The sequence below is a fragment of the Anopheles moucheti genome, chromosome 3 (assembly GCF_943734755.1).
Source record: "Anopheles moucheti chromosome 3, idAnoMoucSN_F20_07, whole genome shotgun sequence".
Taxonomy (NCBI): Eukaryota; Metazoa; Arthropoda; class Insecta; order Diptera; family Culicidae; genus Anopheles; species Anopheles moucheti.
In genome coordinates this window covers 80,948,360-80,967,354 of record NC_069141.1, presented here as the reverse complement: position 1 = coordinate 80,967,354, position 18,995 = coordinate 80,948,360, and the positions used below count along the sequence as shown (strand labels likewise).

The 18,995-nt window shown below is 43.1% G+C and overlaps 1 protein-coding gene across 1 annotated transcript; it reads left to right on the top strand.

The window, feature by feature from the left end:
• Window positions 1-4,033: 4,033 nt before the first annotated feature.
• On the top strand, window positions 4,034-18,265 carry LOC128305030 (uncharacterized). Its single transcript, XM_053042307.1, has 7 exons — window positions 4,034-4,379; window positions 6,845-6,988; window positions 7,710-7,871; window positions 9,057-9,233; window positions 10,977-11,540; window positions 15,693-15,982; window positions 16,076-18,265. The coding sequence occupies exons 1-7, from the start codon at window positions 4,034-4,036 to the stop codon at window positions 16,163-16,165; spliced, it is 1,773 nt and encodes a 590-aa protein (XP_052898267.1). The 3' UTR covers window positions 16,166-18,265.
• Window positions 18,266-18,995: the final 730 nt, after the last annotated feature.

Sequence of the window (18,995 nt, the reverse complement as noted above, 5' to 3'; positions counted from 1 at the left end):
TGCTTCTCGTCCCCAGCTGCTAGCAGCTTCAGTCAAGTGTAACGTTATCTCCATCCGAATCGGCCACACTCGAGCACAGTACATATCGGCCACTTTACTTCTTCCATAGTTGCTGGGAAGCATACATGCACGCACACACACGCACATGCCGGATACGGCAATGCCATTGTTTCGTGCGTTCACCTGGAGCAAATCTATTCGCCCAAGTTACATTTTGTTTGCCCTTCCGTTGTGTGACAGTTTGCAAACAAACCAAAACACATGTCATTTGCGTGATAATAAAGAGTAGTATTCACCTAGCGCGTTTAATTTCCCTGTCGTCCCGATAGTGAGCTGGCGGTGGTGAGATGTGAGCAAATCGCACACAAAACATCTCACCGCTCGCGGTGAAAATGGAGCGAGCTCGACGGGAGAGAGAATGCAAAAGCTCGGAGCGATAATGTTGGAAACGCGAGGGAAAACTTTATCGCACGGAAAAGCCTATCTCCATCCGTTCAGTTCACGTTGTACCACTTTTCCAGCAGCACATACCAGCCGACGCTGGGGCACAGTTTCGCATACCACACTTTTCTTCTGCCACACTGGAAAACGCAGCAAAAAAAAAAAAAACGGCAAAAAGGCACCAAATACTACACCTGCCAACCGACACAACAGTCACGGCAATTCTCGTTCGGTTGCATCGAAGCTATTTCACAGCGGTTAAACATCAATTTCAACACCTCGGCGATAAAAAGTAAAAGTTCACATTCTTTGCACCCCGCTTCGCGCTCTCTGCATATGCCTCTCTGTGTGCGTTGCGTCCATAAAGTAGGAAGTGAAGTACGGACCTAAAAGGCAGAAGACAAAAAAAAAATCGCTTAAAGAAATGGACCGAAAATGGCCTCGAGACAGTGATTTGTGTGTGACATTTTCGGTGCTAGATGATCGAGGTGTGGGAAGTGGTGTAACGGCAAGCGCGTAAAATAAAGAATAAAACCCACTTCACACTTAAGAGAAAGGTGAAACTGATACACGCACACTGGCACACAAACACACTCACACGCTAGCGCATTTACGCATCCATCCATGCACACCGATAGTGTGTGCCCTCTGATAAGTTTTGGTCGGGTGCGAAGGAAAAGCGTCCCGTGGTGGGAAAATGGAAAAGGCCAGCGGTAAGCCCTCGATAGCAATGGCGCCACCGCCATTTTCGGGGGTGAAGTTATTCGCAAGAATGTGTTTTCTCGTGTGCCTCGTTGAGTGCCCCGCAGTTCGTCTGTATGCGTTCGCAGATACGTTCGAATGCTGCCGCTGACAGTGTGATGATCGATTTATGTAATGTCCAGGCAGCGATTGCAGCTGGATTGGATTGTGATGCGATCGCTGAAGGGATGATGATAGTGTAGGTGTGTAAGCAGCAACAGCAGCAGTGCCGTTAAGTGTGAGTGGATGGACCTTTTTTGCGTGGTGGTGTATAAGACGGTGCGGTTCGAATTGATACGGTAGCTCGTAAAATCGATTACACCTTTACCGATGATAACGGTATGACTACGTGACTGGGCAACTCCGTGTTTTTTTTTCATCGAGGGATGCAACAAAATTTGGTTTTTGATGAACGAATACAAAGACAGCTAAATGATTTTATAGCACAAGTGAAGGTGTAAGATCTTTTGTGATAGAATAATATCTAATGTTTGATCTAATGCCTACATTTCATTTCTTAGATATTAAATCGAAATTGGATCATGTCTAATGCAAAGACCTAAATAAGAAGTCTGCTGGTAGTAGCACCTGATTTCCAAATCGGATTAGTAGATTACCAAAATGGCTCTCACACATTTGCCAAAGCTTTCAGCTTTCCCTGTAAGACGGCATAGAATTGACTTCACCTAGAATGGCACTATAACTTTGTAACTTTTGTGCTCCTCTCCTGGTGGTTTTAGACCAGCGTTTGTTGCATTGCATTATGTAATCCTTATGCCAACTAAAGTGACGGATGGCGGTCTAATCATTTTAAAATGTATCCCGAATTTGGGGTCACTGAATATGGCAAAAAAATGGAACTTCTCCTTTCGGGAGGGCATTCCTTGTGTGTCCCCCTTTTCGCTTGGTTGGCTGCTGCCAAGTAGTCCGCTCCATTTAGCCCAACCACACACCGTCGTCCCTTTGCCTCGCATGCTGTTCGCATTCCTAGTGGCATGTGAGAGCCACTATGCAACTCTGAGCATCGGAGCTTGGGCATGTGCAGTGCGAACCGCCCGACTGTACTGGATAGAGCAACGGAGTGCAGAGAGTTCCCTGCAGGCCGGAGAGTTCGAGTTAGTGAGAAACCTGAGAGTCCTGTCCATCCTGCTCCGAAACCTTTCGGGAAGGATGGAATAACATTCTGGCAATCAGAAACAAAAAATACAACATACCGGCTTCCATGACACAGCAACACGGCGGACCCTGATCTAAATCGACCACTCTCGATAAAGCGGCACACTCGGTGTCGGTGGTAAATATAGCGAGTTTGGAAATAAAACCACTTCACCGTATCGAACCGTGGTTGACGTAAGCGAACTCCGGTCCGGTCTGGGCGAAAACCCCCCATTTTATTTTGGGCCTTTGGTCCGCCCCTTCCTTCGCGTTCCTCCGAACATCCCTCGCGTCACCTCATCCGGTCCGGCGGTGATTGGTACGGCGGTAAAAGCATTGCTTTGGGGCACATCCTTATCTGCAAGGGATTAGCAGCGAGTGTTGGCTGGCGGTGTTCGGCTTCGAATGGACTGGCTCGGAAGTTTTGTTGGAGCACTTCCAGGAAGATCTTGTTGCTCCGGCCGTGTCTGACGCGGGGCTGTCCCAAAATCAAACGAAAAAAAAAGAAAATACGACAGCAATTTAACGCCCGCTTAGGTCTTTTTAACTCCCCGCCCCTGGAGGGCAATGGGTCGTGTGTACCTCCCGTCCTGATGTGACCGAACGATACCGTCGTTTCGTAGCCGAAGGCCCACCGTTCCGACGATATGGGGACAATGCCGGAAAAAGAAGCGGAAGCTCCTCCGGTACGGTGCGCAATGTAGGTCAGGCTAGCGGCCTATTGGGGAGCGATTGTTGTTTCTTGCGTGTGATTGTGTGCGCGTGTGTGTGTGCGTCCCCGTATTCTATGTGCCTCTTCCGCTGCCACTAACTACGTTAGGGCAGATGGAAGGAAAGGAAGGAAATACTTCATTTCGTTTTCCTATCTGCTGTGCTGTGTGACCTTAGGCTGTACGCTTCCCATCCGAGTGCAGTCTAACTATGCGCCGCAAAGGGGGTCCTGGTTTTTTTAGAGACCCACCATGAGTGATGTGTACGTGCTGGGAGTTAAAGGTAGCTTCGTGCTGGTAGAGTACCGGTGTGAAGACGTCGCCAGGTAGCACCGGATGACCGTAGCGCAGCGTGAGGTGGATTATAATTAAGTGTTTAATCTCAGGACCGGTCATGAGCGTGAAGGTGCGTGATGGGCCATAAACTAATGAGTATGCCACGGAGTAGAAACTGGAGAGGCATCATTTGCATACGGAAGAAGACACCAGTAAAAGTATTAAGATGCTATCGTACCAATTGGAGATGGGTGGACATTAATTAATTTCATGTGAACATTATGGTCTTGGGAAAGTTCCCGGCATTTCCGAAGTGTAACCTGAAGAGCCAGGTTTAGTGTTCTTTAAAATAGCTCTGATACTGGTACTCGTTTGCACTGAATCTTTCACATTCCTTTAACTTCTGTGTGCGGATGCGAACATCTTTTGTATCGAACTTTTTTTTCCTATTCCCCTGCCGGCTTTGCTACAGATGCGATTACGGAAAACCATGTAGAGAATGCAATTGCGCGTGAGTTTCGCACGTTTGGCTTGCGCAAAGTGCACACCATCATCGCCACCACTACCATCACTACCGTCAGTGCAGTGAAACGTACCGGTTCCCTTTTGCTACGGTGGAGCCACGCACCATCAGTCACCGCCTGAGATTGCATGCGTTGTTAAATGAGTCTCCCATCACGCAATGCCCGAACTGGTGTAACACATCAAAGATGATAGTGAGTTTCTTCCCCGACAGTGTCTGGGGATGTACAGTGAAGCAGCACCAAAAGCAGAAACACCTCCTGTACCATAAGATCATCTACACCCTCATTAGCGATAAGTACAAAAGCCGCATCCTGCGCCGGTCGTCCTTCGCCCTGCTCTATCTGTCGTACGTGTTTATTAAGATGCTTCCGGTGACGCTCGCGATCGAAACGCACACCGGCACCAAATCGATCACCTCGCTGCCGGTGAAAGCGCGCCCGCTGCCAGAAATGGTGGCACCACCGCTTGACGATGAGGACGACGACTACTTCGATGAATACGATGAGTACGATATAGTGAAGAATAAATCGGGTAAGTGCTCAGCGATCAGCGATCAATCTCGATTAGTAACGCATGCAGGAGTGATAAATTGATAATAATTATTTGAGTTTACTTTGCTTTTATCTTATTCTGAGGTGTGAAATTTATTCAAGTTTAGTAAATTATACAGCTTTGGATCCGATCGTAGGTCTTTATCGTGGCCAATAAGTAGAACTCCAATGACAAGCTCATTCTTGGCTTGTTAAATTATACAAAACAGACCTGAACTGAATGATGCTGTAGATCCAAAGTCAATTACTGGGAAGAATTCTTCTAAAATAATCTAACATTCTGGTTGGATATTAACTCGAAAGGATAACGAGATGTTTTTAACTTGTATGCGTATTATACAATATTGGGACATTTGATGGATTAGTCAAATTTAAACATGGAACTTTACCTCGTCTCACGTTCCATTCGATGGAATTCTGCCAGGTCCGGGTTAGACAATACGCACGAAGCTTACGAGGCCTGCCGACGGTTGTAAATTGTTCGTTCTCGACGACTGACGAGTACTTTCTTGGTACAGCTGAAGGAAGAAATTGCGTTTGTTACAAATCCAATAAGGTTCGCGCACTTGTGATCCTTTATCCGCAAGATGACGAATGAATAATCTAATTTTCGTTTCTTGCGGCTGAATTCACGCGAAGCGGTAACGTTCCGGCATAGAATATTGGTGAATATTTGGTTACGTGAGCGGTTTGATACATCCGGGTTCTTAGAATAGAGCCTTGTTTGCGACTTAGACACCACTTAGAATAAGTGATCTCGATAAGCGATTTCAACTCTTTTTAAAAAACTTTTCTTATAGATTATAAAAATCTTTTATAATCTAAGTCCGAGTCCGAAAAGTCCGATAAATTAAAGCTCTTTTCAATATAAATTCTCTAGGCGTGTGTTGTTTTTTGAGTTTATTCATTATGTTCTTAATGGTTTAACAAATATTTCATTTTTTTTAACAAACATTTCTAATAAATTGAAAATCCCAAAACAATTTGATAAAATATTGTGTAAAAATTTTATAAAATAATTTTAATATTATTTTCCATACAGTTACGAAAAACAACAGGAATTGCTTCCAACGTTTTAAACACTTTTTCAAACTAATATCCTTTAGCGTTTGGATTACGATGTAGCCAAATGAATATCAAAACAAATTTTATAAAATCTGATCGCCAATGACCAAAATACCAAAAAGAGGACTAAAATATATCGTACCACAATATTTATCTTACCACACAAAAGGAAGAAAAAAAAACAGTCAAAATACGCGAGAGTGAGCAAAGAGAGCGAATGCGAGAGCATGCCCGAGCGGATGTCAACTGTTTAGGGGAAAGCTCTCGTGAGGATTGAACTTTTCATGTTGTCACGCCATTGAACGCGATTATAAACTCGCCCCTTCCTGCGATGGTACCCCGTCCACACGCGTGGCCGACCATTTGCCACTGCATGCCTTATCGTGTTTTGATCGTTTTAATGATTGCCTTTTATTGCTGCGTGTTAAGCGAGAAATCGGCCGCATCGCCACGGCACGGCGGTGTTGTTGCGGTTGGTCACTCATTAAGCGAACAAGCACGTTGTCAGCTAAACAGGATGTACATTAGTTAAATGGTTAATGCTGTCCGCAATCATGTTTAAGCAGCCGCACGACACGGAACACATGTGCGGAGTGGGTTATTTAGTGGAACCCCGAACACGATTGACACACCGATTAGATGTGGTGACACGTTGTTTATTTTAAAAATTATAATATCATAGTGGGCGGTGCTTTTTATTGAAACGGAAGTTATGCAACATTATAAGACACTGCACGCCATGGTGTTTTCGTCTTGATACGAATTTTTGGCACATGCCAGCATTCCAGTATTTGACTTTTAAATATCGCCCACGCTTGTTTACATCTGTTCGCCTGCCGGCACCGTCGCACCCATCGCAAAAGTAATGGTGCAGCCAAAAATGTGAAGTGACAACATTAGACGGTAATATCCGGACCCGCATTTTGGTAATGGTTGACCCAAATATTAGCCACGCTTCTTCGCACTTTGTTGGCAACATTTGGCAACACTCCAGCGTGCCAGTGCGCTACCGGGAAGCCGCCACGTGACAGAGATAATAAAACCTAAATTATGACGGTACGGTGTAACTCTTTAGCTCCTTTTATTTTTCGCTTTCCAAGGATTCGTTTACGTAAACGGAAGCGGCGATATTTTACGATTTTTTATTATTACATTTTCTATTTCTTTTAAAGTAAATACATTATTTATGAGTAAAATCCACTTTCTGTGCCATGTTTTCGATCCTTATTATAATTACGAGAGCCTATGCTCATGCAATCTTGCGAAGTAAATCACATTTCCACACCATCGATCACATCAACATCACAGCGCAATCAACTGCCGCGTTACGATTAATTGTCGCCTTATGCTCGCAACTCGTTTTGTTTGGCTTCGTTTCAGCGAAGGGAATGTACGTTGGGGCACCGTGCGAGTTTACGTGCCACCCCAAGCTACATCACGTGTACTGTGATCCTACGACTAACACCTGCAGCTGCGAAAAAGATTACGTCGTGCTGATTGGGATACTGAAAGGATGTGCCAAGCGTAAGTTTCCCCCCAGGCCAACCGCCGTTTTCACCGTTTTCGTCCGTCTATTTCACGCTGAACGCTCGGGTTGCGGGTAAAAATTTCGTGCAAACCAGAATTCGACCAACGGCTAAGACCCGGAAATGCCAATGTTTCCTGTTTTTCCTGTTCCATTTATTTTCTTTTCACCTTCGGAGGAAAAAATACCTTCCTCCACTTCCTGGGGAGATGACTCGCTTGACCAATTGGTGCGGTGGGTTGACCGCAGACGAAATGTACGTTTTATGAGCCCCGGGACGGTTTGGCCCAAGGCCAGCAAATTCTCAAATTATCCTCATTGCAAAACGAAAGCAAATAAATGAAGGCAAAGAAAAGCGCTCGCCGTGGAACGTTCCGTTCCCATTTTAAGTCGGCAAACATTGCTTCAAATGTCTTCACGTCATGAGCGTACGAATGCCATTTCCGGGCGTATCGTGTTTCGTTTGATTTTGTACCGCCAGCCAACCTTTGCCAACATGCTAACAAAGCGTTAGAATAGACTCCAACGAACAACGTTTACCACTCACCGTACGCTTTTTCTTTCCTTCCCTCTGTATCTGCATTGTGAGCTTGTGGCAAATATCCGTCCTTTGTTTGGATGTTGATGTCGATCATTGTTCAAACGCGTTCGTTTTTTTACGAGTGAATGGAGTGAATCAAATGCAATAATCTACATTTTATCGTTATCCCGCACCGGCAGCCAAAAAACTTGGGGAACAATGCTTCTACGATCAGACTTGCATCTACAACGATGAGCATGCGCTGTGCATGCAGATCGTCCACAATGCCATCTGTCAATGTGCGCCCGGTTTCCACTCCGTTAGCTACTCGAAGCCAACGAAACGTGTCTTCTGCACACAAGGTAAGTGGGGTTAAAGGTCGCGTCGGCCAGCGCAACATTGTGGCGTGCCGTGCAACAGTCACTGGTGGTTTGCAGTAAAAGCAAAGTGTCATTAGGGAAGCGTAAATAAAGGTAGCGCAGAGAGTTTTACGTGCGTGTTAGCATGCAATGCTAGGGATCGGTGCATGCACAAGGCCAAAGATGATTATTGCTACAGCCCGAGATTAGCTAAATGGTGATGAATTAAATTTAGGCATAAAAAGAAAAGGAAAAATCAAACTCAAACAAGATAACAGATTTTGTTGCATTTTGCTTAAAGGTTTGATAGTTTACAAGAGTAGAAATTTAATTAAAAAACTATGAAGAACCTCACGCATGAAGGGGATATATAAAAATATGAAGGAGGAAACTGCTAATTATTTAAGTACATTTACATCAGAGTAGTAAAAACATAATGAAGAGTTGAAGCGCAAAACAAAACATTTACACAGGTTTTCATCTGACGAGATATTCGTAAAACTTCGTGCAAAACTAAAACATTTTTCAGAGACTTTTGAGTTGCTGACGGTATATATATCCTTATATTATATTGTATTAAATATTGCAAAACAATTTTACTTATTTATGTTAGTTTCGACATGTATTATATTTTATTTTATTATATTATATTTTACCAATTTACCTATGAAAGTAAGCGTTAGTTCGATTATGAATTCTATTGGAGCAAACATTACCTATCATTCAACACTAAGCTATCACTTGTTCAACCAGAACCAGAACACCATGCGATGATGTTTCCGCGTGATAGCCGTTGTTTGATTTATGCTAAAAAAAGGATTCGTTGCTGCGGCAAACAATCAGCGCGACAGGGCAGCGGACGATAATAGTTCGATTTACGTCCACCCGGTGCTGCTGACCAATATAGGAACAGACTAAAAGCAGGTTCCGTAGCATCCAATTGGCATGAACCTGGCAGTGGCCCAAACGTTGCCACTGGAAAGCTTATGGTTTGCTAGCAAGGAAGAAAAAAAATCATACCAATCGGAAGAAAAATCGTAGAACAATAGTAAACTAACCATAATCCAAGGGCTTAGCAGCTGTTACACAGCCATACAGGAAAGGAAAAAGGGACACACACACACCACGGTGGCGGTTGCGGTTCCCGGCATCCGCATCAATCGTTTAACATTTTAATCTACTTCACAGACATGGCCACCATAACTGCGGATCTTCCGACACTGTTCGGTGTCACGAGCGGCATTGCCGTGCTGGCGGGGCTCATTTGCATGGTGCTGCATTTATTTAGCAAAACAAAATATCCACGACCTAGGCATTTCGGTGATGCGAACCTCGCACCGCCGATACTCTTTTCCAGTGATACAGGTACGGTATGACTGGCTCGGGGCCGCCCTGTTTTCTGTTTGGCGCTGGAGATTCTAGATTCTCTCGGTGTTCCGGTTTCCGGCTATTTTTATCATTTGTCCGTGTCAGGCGGTTCGTTTCGTTCTCCTTCCCATCCCCTCTCCCCCTTCCCTTCGAGCCACTTTCCTTTTCTTTGCCCCCTTTGGGTGACACATCCTTCCTTATAGCTTTCGCTTGTCTTGCCAAATGGCAAGACCTTGGACTGCCACCGTAGTGCTAGTGGCACGTTTTGTTTTATTTTGGGGTTCCATTTCCGGAAGTTCTGCTCCAGCGTGCAGTTTCGTCCGGTCGTGGTTGCTTTTTCGATTGTTTTCTAAACATTGGTTTGTTTGTGAGTGTGTGTTTTTTTTTCTTAATATCCTCTCTATCCGATGCCTGTTATGGCGAACCGTATGACATTTCAACTTTGAACACGAACTGTACGGGTCAGCTATCTTACTGTAGTGTGGTTGTAAAATTTGGTCTTGAATTTAAAACAAAACTTAATAAAATCCGATAGGAATAGTTTTGCTGCATGTTGAAACATTAGACATTTTTTGTGTTGTTTCGCTTGTTTCGCTGATTTGAGTAGTTTTGCAAGTGGTATCACTTATCATTGAACGAAAAAAAAAACAAACAAACAAATAAACAAACAAAACAACAGTTTCGCCATATGACGGAATTGATGGTGGCGTCTGATGGCGTGTAAAACTTAGTAACTTTTCATGACTTAATTCGGAAAACGAGAAGATTTTTTGTGATGCTGTGTTTTACGATTATTTTGAATAGCTTTGGAATCACTAAGTAGTATTACCTACCATCGACAGAAAAACAATACAAAATACTAAATAACATTATCGCCACGTGACGAAACTGATGGAGGCGCCTGGTGCTTTGTAAAACTAAGTGATCTTTAATGGCCTACAATTAAGAACCAGAGGTTATGATGACGGATATACTATTGGTTGTTCGTTGCTTCTTTTGTTAGTATGAGTAGCTTTGATAGTGGTATCACTTTTAGCACTCATAAAAATTCCATTATCACCCAGTGTTGAAGCAGATGGAGGCGCCTGGTACTATGTAAAGCTAAGTGATCATCTTAAAGCTTGATTAAAAAAAGGCATTGAAGACGATATATTTTATTGTCTTTAATTTTAATATTAATGTGTGCTTTTGGAAATGATATTACTTATCCTTGACACTAAACAACAAAATAGCAAACCAACACATCAATTACATTACTAAACAGATGGAGGCGCCTGGTGTCTTGTAGAACTGAGTTCATGGCCTACTTTTTAACAAGAAGGGGAGTGATGTTTCATACCATTAGTAATTTGGTATTGATTTTTTGAACACATTGAAGTTGAGTAGAATAACAACTTTTTCCCGTATATCGTTTCTATTTGTCATTTTCCCGTAGTAGCGTTTCATGTGTGCTGATTGATACATTTACGCATTTATTTCACATATCTCCGGCGCTGGCTACTCTGTCTCTCTATTTATCTCTTCTTTCTCTCCATTTCATGCTGACCATGTTTGTTTTGCGCTCAAAAATACACACTCACACATCACGATGATCCCACTATACCGGTTCGCGGCAATGGATGGTCGATACCAACTGTCCAATCGCGCGCGCGCGTCCTAACCTGCCCCAACGGACCGGAAACGCGTTACCGTGTCGTTCGGCATGGCGTGTGGGGACCCATGACAACGCGCCAACGACAGGGATACCATTGACAATACAGTCGGCAAGACCGTCATCTCGTTCCAGTCAGCGCTCGAGCGGTTCCATCGGTTCCTATGGCAATCGGCGACCGTCCAGTGCGCCGCTGCACGGCTCCAAAGGGGTCCTGGTCTCGACCTCCCGTACAGGTGCGGCCCGATCTGCCGCCATATTGCTTGTATCATGTCACATATCTGCAATTAGAAATAGTAAATCCACTAGTACCGATTCCCAGCACCCCAGCAGCTATCTGAGCGACGACAATATGACCAAATATCTCGAGCGCCAGCTGGAGCACCAGAAGCAGCTGCTCTACCTGGACATACCGTCGCTCAGAACGCACAATAAGTTGTTTTCCAAGTTTTGCAAGGCCACCGCGCTGATCGGCAGCGGAAACCACACGTCGAGCGTGAACGTGCACGGCAGGGACAATGATGGGACCGGCGTCGGGCATGCCGCGGGTAGCAGCAGCACCGCCGGTGGCAGCAACGGGCAGTACCACGCACCGTACCATTACGGCACCTCCACCAACGACGATTCGAGCTTCGACGACGAGGACGGACATGGTACGGCCGATCCGTTTGTCAATCACTGCTACAGCTACGATCTGCACGACAGCATCGAGCTGGGCGCGCTGCCGACACCAGCGAGCGAGGTGGCAAACGTTGCGGTAAAACACATTCACACTCCACTCCAGGCATCTTACTCTCAAATCCTGTTTTTCCTCCACCTCCCCCCCACGAAAACTGAACCGATCGAACCGGTTAGCTGGAACACTCCTCCCTGTTTATTGCCCTGGAATTCCCACCACTTTCTTCCGCACCACGGCTCTTCGGTCCTTCCGTCCTCGTAGCAAATTCCAACACCGTCCTGTCCACTGCCTGTCCACCGGGACCGGTGGACGAATGCTCTAGTGTACATGTATCGGTGTGTTAGATGTTGCGTTTTGCGTTTGAGTGCTGTTTCGTTAGTTTCTCTTTTTGTTTCTCGATTCTATACCACTCAGTGTGCGGTTTCGTTGGTGTAGTCCATTTTCCCAGCCTTCCAAAATCCGCCTGCCATTTTCCTGTTTTCTGTGGGTTTTTAAGTGTGTGGGTGTCACATGCCCAGTGCCAGTGAAAGCAATCGTATCTCAATAGAACGGTAATTAGTACCCATCCGGCTAGCAGCTAGATTCTGGATTTCTGTTTGGTTTTATCCGACAAGGTAACACAATGTTCCCAAGCTGGAATATTATGTTTACAGCCGTACAGCTACACAATCACTCCCGCCTCATTTTATCAACACGTTTGCTAGTATGCGGTTCCAGCTGTTAAGGTGGAAAATGTTTTATTGCCTTTTAATTGCCTACGGAAATCCATTACGAAGCGAAGTGAGTGTGTGGTGTAGAGCTTTGGTACCAACAATGGAATGTCCCGTCACGTATAATGCCCTTTGAAGAAATTAGTCATGCGCACCATTAGCTCAATATTGCTGTCTAAAGTGGATCGCATTGTAATGAATGTAATCCAGGTTTCATTATCCCGTTTAATTGTACTGGCTAATATGCTATGAATTGTTCTTCAGATTTGTCAGGAGTACAAATGGGTTCGTGGCATTTTTAACGATACTTTGAGATTTTTCTTTCAGAATCAGGATAGTTTTTTAAGTTCGTTGTTACTTTTTCTAATTCCAGTGAGAGAAAAGAATCAAAATATCTTTACGTTTGACTGCAGGTGCTCATAATAGACCATATCCTGCTAAAGGTTATCTAATGATCAAGAACAGCCAGTTTGATTGAAAATTATGGGGCAGGGCCTTTTATGGCAGGGTCTGAAGTTATTGCCAATCATTTTGGGATGTTGTAAAGCAACCATTTTCCATCATCAGTCAAAATCTAATCCCAAAAAAAGCCTCTTTGATTTGGCCGTTTCAGTAGTTGTTCAAGAGTGAACAGACGTCGTTCGACGTTTCGATGTCTCTTGGTTTCCATTTATATGAAGTACCCAGTTTCGCACCTTCCGGAACTTTATTTCCATTGCTTTAAACCAATGAGAAATGGTTTGCTGAATTACTACTAGTATCCTGTCGAGTTCTTCTAGTGTTTGAACAGGACCTTCACATGGCAACATTGCCACCATTTCGACATTGTCGTTTTCGCAATCAATTGTGGTCTTTCAATTGGCGTTTGTCTTGCAAAAGTAATTGGCCACTTTTAAATTATCCAAACCCTTTTGCGTTTAGAGCATGGTTAGCACAAAATTCTACTCGAATAGGATGGTTTTCATCAGCCTTTTTCCTTTTTGGAACTTACAACGCCAAGAGCTCTTCTATACTCCTATTCACTTTTAGAAAATAATTACAACTTTTCAATAAAATAAAAAAGGTGTCAAGTAAGCCATGATTCAATTATTAAAAAGCAATCAAACTACCAACAATTGTGCACCCTTTTTCTCTTCTGCAGCACGAATTTCCTCCATTATGGTGTGCTCTGAAATGCAACAGATAAACCCCCACGGCAAATAGAATAAGGTGTATTAGTATAAAACGAATTAATGTCAATCATATCGATCAAGCCATTAATGTACAACAAGCGTTACAATTGAGGCAAAAACATTTCACTTCGACACGCAACACACGCTCCATGCAGCAATATAAAACCAAAACAAAACCGCCCATTTAGAGTATAATTTCCCTCAACCGGCCGAGGAGCAGAAATTCTAATCGTGCATCGTTTTCGTGTGACCAAATTTGCGGAGTGCAGTTGCGTGCCGTCGGTGTGTCTCGGCCAAACACCTGTCCAACAAAGGGAGAGCAAGGGGGGGGGGGGGGGGCAATGCAGGGGAAAGGAAATGGAATGGAAACGTACCGAAACCGAAAGGCAGAAAAACATGCAACCGCAACAATTGTCAAGGATGTTTCGTTCTGGTCGGCTGAGCCTTTTTTTTTCGTTGTTGTTTCCTTTACCACAGGGAATCCATTCCTTTAGAGTTGTTTTGTTTCTATCCATCTACGTCTTCCTCGTACTGTTCTTCTTCCTCTTCTTCTTCTTGTGTTTTGTCGTTAATGTTGTTGTTGTTGATGTTGTGTTGTGTTCATGTTGTTCAAGACGGTTGTCCTTCACACCATTCACATGTTGCCATTTCTAGAGGTAGTGTAAAGAAAAACCACCGCAGACAAAACTCATGACAATAGCCTATGTGTGTGTGTGTGCGTGTGTATGTGTGAGTGCGTGTGAGTGTGTATAGTTTTGTGTGTTGGTGTTTTTGGGTTGTATTATTCTACTCGTAGCTCGTGTTTCTGTACTGTACCACCTAGAAGTGTTTGATCATTAACGTGTCTGTACTGTTTTTTGTTCCGTTAACGCGAAGAAATAGGGAAGCGAATTGTGTAAGTTTCTGTTTTTCTTTTACCCACCTCAATGACGTACTAATTTCAGAATGTGTGTTCATGCATATAAGCAATATGGCGAAATGATTTACGTAATACACACAAAATACACGAATCCGGTAATGAAACTGACATCTACAAGCTGTTGTCACATAGCGTTTGTTTTTATCCACTCTTTTCCATATAAGGCTTACTTTTCATATGTTTGATTTCTGGTTCAGCTTTTCACTTTTTCACACTAATCTCGATATTTTTTTCCTTTGATTCACCCTCTCTCTTTACCTTTTCCTCTTTTTCTACTGCTGTTTTGGTTTTTATCTCTGTTTTTAACTTTTCTTCATCAGCTATGAAGCAACATTCGCCTCGCATCACGTCTACATGCTTCCTATGCTGTCGTACTAATGTTCATTGACATCTTTATGTCACTTCCACTAAACTGCTTATCGACACGACATACATACACATTAAGACAAACATTTTTCATTTGTATTACTTCCATATTTTTTACATTACTTCTTCAATAAGTCATAATTTATACATTGATAACTGTTACTTTTATTTTTTGGGTTAGCTTTAAGCAGTACTATGCAAGCGAGCTATACTTTACTACTACTAATCTCTCAATGTCTTGTTCTTGCAAATTATACTTTCGGCTCTTTAATAACGCTATTTAAGCTAAATGTGCTGCTGATAAAGCTTGTTGTTAATGATAAAAAAATATCCTTAATTAAACAACATTGCCTTCAAGATAAGTGTCTTTTGTGCAGAGATTCTATCACTATTACAATATGAGTATAAATTTCTTAACTGTTTCTTTCGTTTCTGTGTACTAAAATTTTCGTCTTTCACATATTTCGTTAAGAATTTGACTATTTCTGTTCAGATTTACTCCTATTTTACATATGACATAACAATTGTTTATTCTTACCGGTCAGATAACAGCTAACCCTTCTTAACGACGTCAGCAACGAATTGTCTAGGCCTAACTGTTGGAACCGAGCACCCACCTTGCGCTGTTGTATTATAATTTACTTTGCACATCCTTCAACACTTCTGTTCGTAATGATGGTTGCATTGTTTTTTTTTCTGTGTAGCACACGCCAGCTTGTCAGCATTTCACCAAGTGCAACTCTGAACGTACTTTCTTCTACTATTTTTGTCACTCTCGATGGTTGCTCACCTGCTCAAAAGCCAATTCAAACGCGTAATGCACACGCCATTGGTTCATTGTCATAGAAAGCAAAAGTCTAACGAAACAACAGCCAGTCGGTCGTGCGCGGGACTACGTTAGTAATGGTGTGAATATTCTTTCTTTCCCGTTTTTCTCCTCCAATTCCCTTCGGCGGCAGGTTCCCGAAGACCAAGTTTAGCTTCCGTGCACAGTACCAGTTCATCCGTGCGGAGCTACAGTATGCGTCGGTTCGAGCAGGAGATCCAGCAGAAGGAGCTACGGCAGGAGATGAAGCGGCATCTGGCCCGGCTCCAGGAGCAGCAGCAGCTGCAGAAGATCAAACCGAACATCATCATCGGTGATGTGATATCGTGCCCTATGAACAAACCGATACTGACGACACCCAGCCCGATGACTCCGAACTCGGTCGACGACATACTACCGTCGGTGGACGAGACACAGGAGGTAGTCAGATATTCGTTACCAAGCATTTTACTGAGCATTTTGCAGCTGTCAAAGGCGTAATTTGTTTCCTCTTTTCCACCATTTTCTTCATCACAGTTCTCGCCCAACCTAAGCCAACGTTCGGTGAGCGACAGTACGGGCGGATGTTTCGATGGACCGTGCAGCTCGACGGAATTGTTGAAATAGTGAATGAGTGGACTTAGCAAACCCAAAACAAGCGCAGTGATGGTAGGCAAATGTTATATAGAAGCCATTTTATGGAAATTTTTAGACCGATAAGCTAAACTAAAACAACAGATGAAAAGGAACCCGAAAACGTAGGACGTACGAACCGGCACAATCCGGTCTATGCATGGTAAGCACAATGGTGGACAGGTGGAACTTCAGTACTCCTCGCCTGCCGCTAATCGGCCCAACCGGGGAAAGTCGGCGAACCAAAACGATCTGGCATCTCGGGTTTGCGATCGCGTTAGTAGTAAATGATACTGTTTCAAATGCCAGAAATTCTGGAGCCTCACGGTAGATTGACATTCATTTATGCAATAAGTTAAATTTAGTGCAATTTTTTGCTTATGTTTCGGATAAAAGGTTCATTCGGTCGGCTATACTAGACGTTTAGGGGAGCTATAGTGTGAATTACAAACAGAAAAGCAATAACAGTTTAAAGATATTAATTTAAAGGTTTAGTAACCACCCAAGTAACCACACACACTCGTAAAAATGTAGACGAAGCGGTCAAACTAATTTAACTCGATTAAATCCTTACTGTTATGTGATAATTATCGATAATTTACACTAGAGCTCGTAGCTTCGTTTCGCATCAGGATCGTGCACTCCAAGCCGCGACGAATCTAGAAGTTCCCGCTGGAACCCAGAAGTAAAACGGCCTCAGTAAACGTTCGTCACTGGCATCATTCTTATGAACTATCCATTAAAACAGCAAGCAGTGGTGCCATCCTTTTTGTCTCTGCCTACCAGTTCATCATCAGCGCATAAGCTGCTCCATTTTTTGATCTATTAACAGCTAGAAAATAGTTTAAATACACAGAGAGGTAGAGAGAGAAAGAGGAAGCGAGAGACACAACCATTAACAAACAACACACTATAACCAGCGGTACACTGTTCTTACTAATGTTGCAAAAACTTTAAACAATGCAGTAGTAGCGTTTTAACCAGAACGCGCACCGAATGCGCGATAATGGTTTTTTCCCCTATTTTTGAAACATTCAATCTATCAAATGCCGTTTGAGCGCGTTTTGTAACAACGATTTCGACTTTGCGTACGATTCCCAACTAATCTCTAGTATTCGCAACGCGCCACTTAACGCAAACTTTTGATTCCAAACCCGTTTCAAATAGTATTTTTATGTAGTGCAATGCCCGGATGCAAAACAAAGTGGCGGTTAGTTCGCGTAGGCAAGCAAAACAAACAACAACAAATTCCGGCAGTGGCTAAATTAATAAAAAAAAAGCAAACAATTATGCCAGCAGAGATGCCCCCAGCGTGTGCGAGACGAAACTGAGAGAGCGACTATGAGTATGGCGCGTATCCCTGTAACGGAACAAGAATCCCCAGAACAGAACCCAAGTAACTTTAGCACATGTTCATGTTGACTTCAATGTTGTATTAATATTAAGCAAGTACTAAACATCAACGGATTACTCGTGCTCAGCCTTAGGCAACATTATAAATTCGATAAGATTCTCAGGATCCGGTTTGTACGGTCGGCGTGAGAATAGAGGGCGGCGAGGATAAAGGCGAGGACATCTGCTGGCAAGGAGACATGCAGGAGGCTCTGTGGATTCGGATTCGAACGAATGCGCTAGAGCGAATGAATTGATTAAGACACTATTCTAAACTACAAATACCATTACTTTATACAAGTAGCGTTGTAGGCTATTATAAGGCGTACTGTTACGTTGATGCGGGCGTGGGTTGAGAGTGGCCAACCGTGTACCAGACTATGGATCATTTTTCCGCTGTGTTATTGGAACGCTTATTCCACGGCAAAGCATGTTTGATTCTCATGTTCCTTTCACTATTGTGGTGGTTTTCCAACAAATTAGGTTTACTGGAAAGTTTCTAAGTTTGACAAATTTGATTTTGACATCTGATGACAGCGAAAGGAGTTGACCTGCTTCCGTACCACTGTTACCATTAAAGATCTCACGCACTCAAGATGTGAGATTCGGATGAGAAAGATGACTCACAATGAACAATCTGTGGATTGTTCCATCGAATGCATTATTTAATTGAAGCAATATCAAGTTGGATCAGCATTCATGGAACCGAGGCCTACTACTACTTGCTTGTGATGTAGTGTTAGGATATTGCTGAGGCATAAGTCTTTCAATTGATATTGCTCAAATGCACTCTTGTGTCTAACTATGAGTACTGGTTAAAACTTGACACTCAGTTGTCAGGTCTTCCTGCATAAACCTCACTACTTGTCTAGCTTAAACGTTTCCAGTAAATCTATTTTTTCGGCCATCTAATGTTTTAAAACTCGAAACAAACACAAAACAACTTCTCTTTCTTTCTTTTCTCCACTGAGATAACTCCTTTACTCGATATGGTTAGTACATCGGAATTGATTATAGCAAGCTTACCGGTGAATGTGCTACTTCTGCTTTCTGTTTAAAGAATTATAACAAACTTCTGACAAAAAAGGCATTATGCTTTCCCTTGCTTAGTACGAACATTGCATCAGATTCTTCCGTATGTACAAAATGTTAAATGTTTAGGCGTGGCATTATCCAACTCTTCCCACTACTTTTGCATCCCGCTGTTGTTTCAGCATGTTGACAAATTGTAGCATATTTTTAATTAGGAGTTAGGATACGTAAGCAAAAAGAAAACAAAGCTGTTAATTTAATTTTTATTTAATGGTAATTGAAAGGAATCGATACATTTAGGAAGGGAACGAAAGGAAGGAACAAAATCTACAAATCTGAGAACAAACGATTGTCTTTGATGGGTTTTAGTTGGTTCTTGGGCAACACCCATTTACCCAGG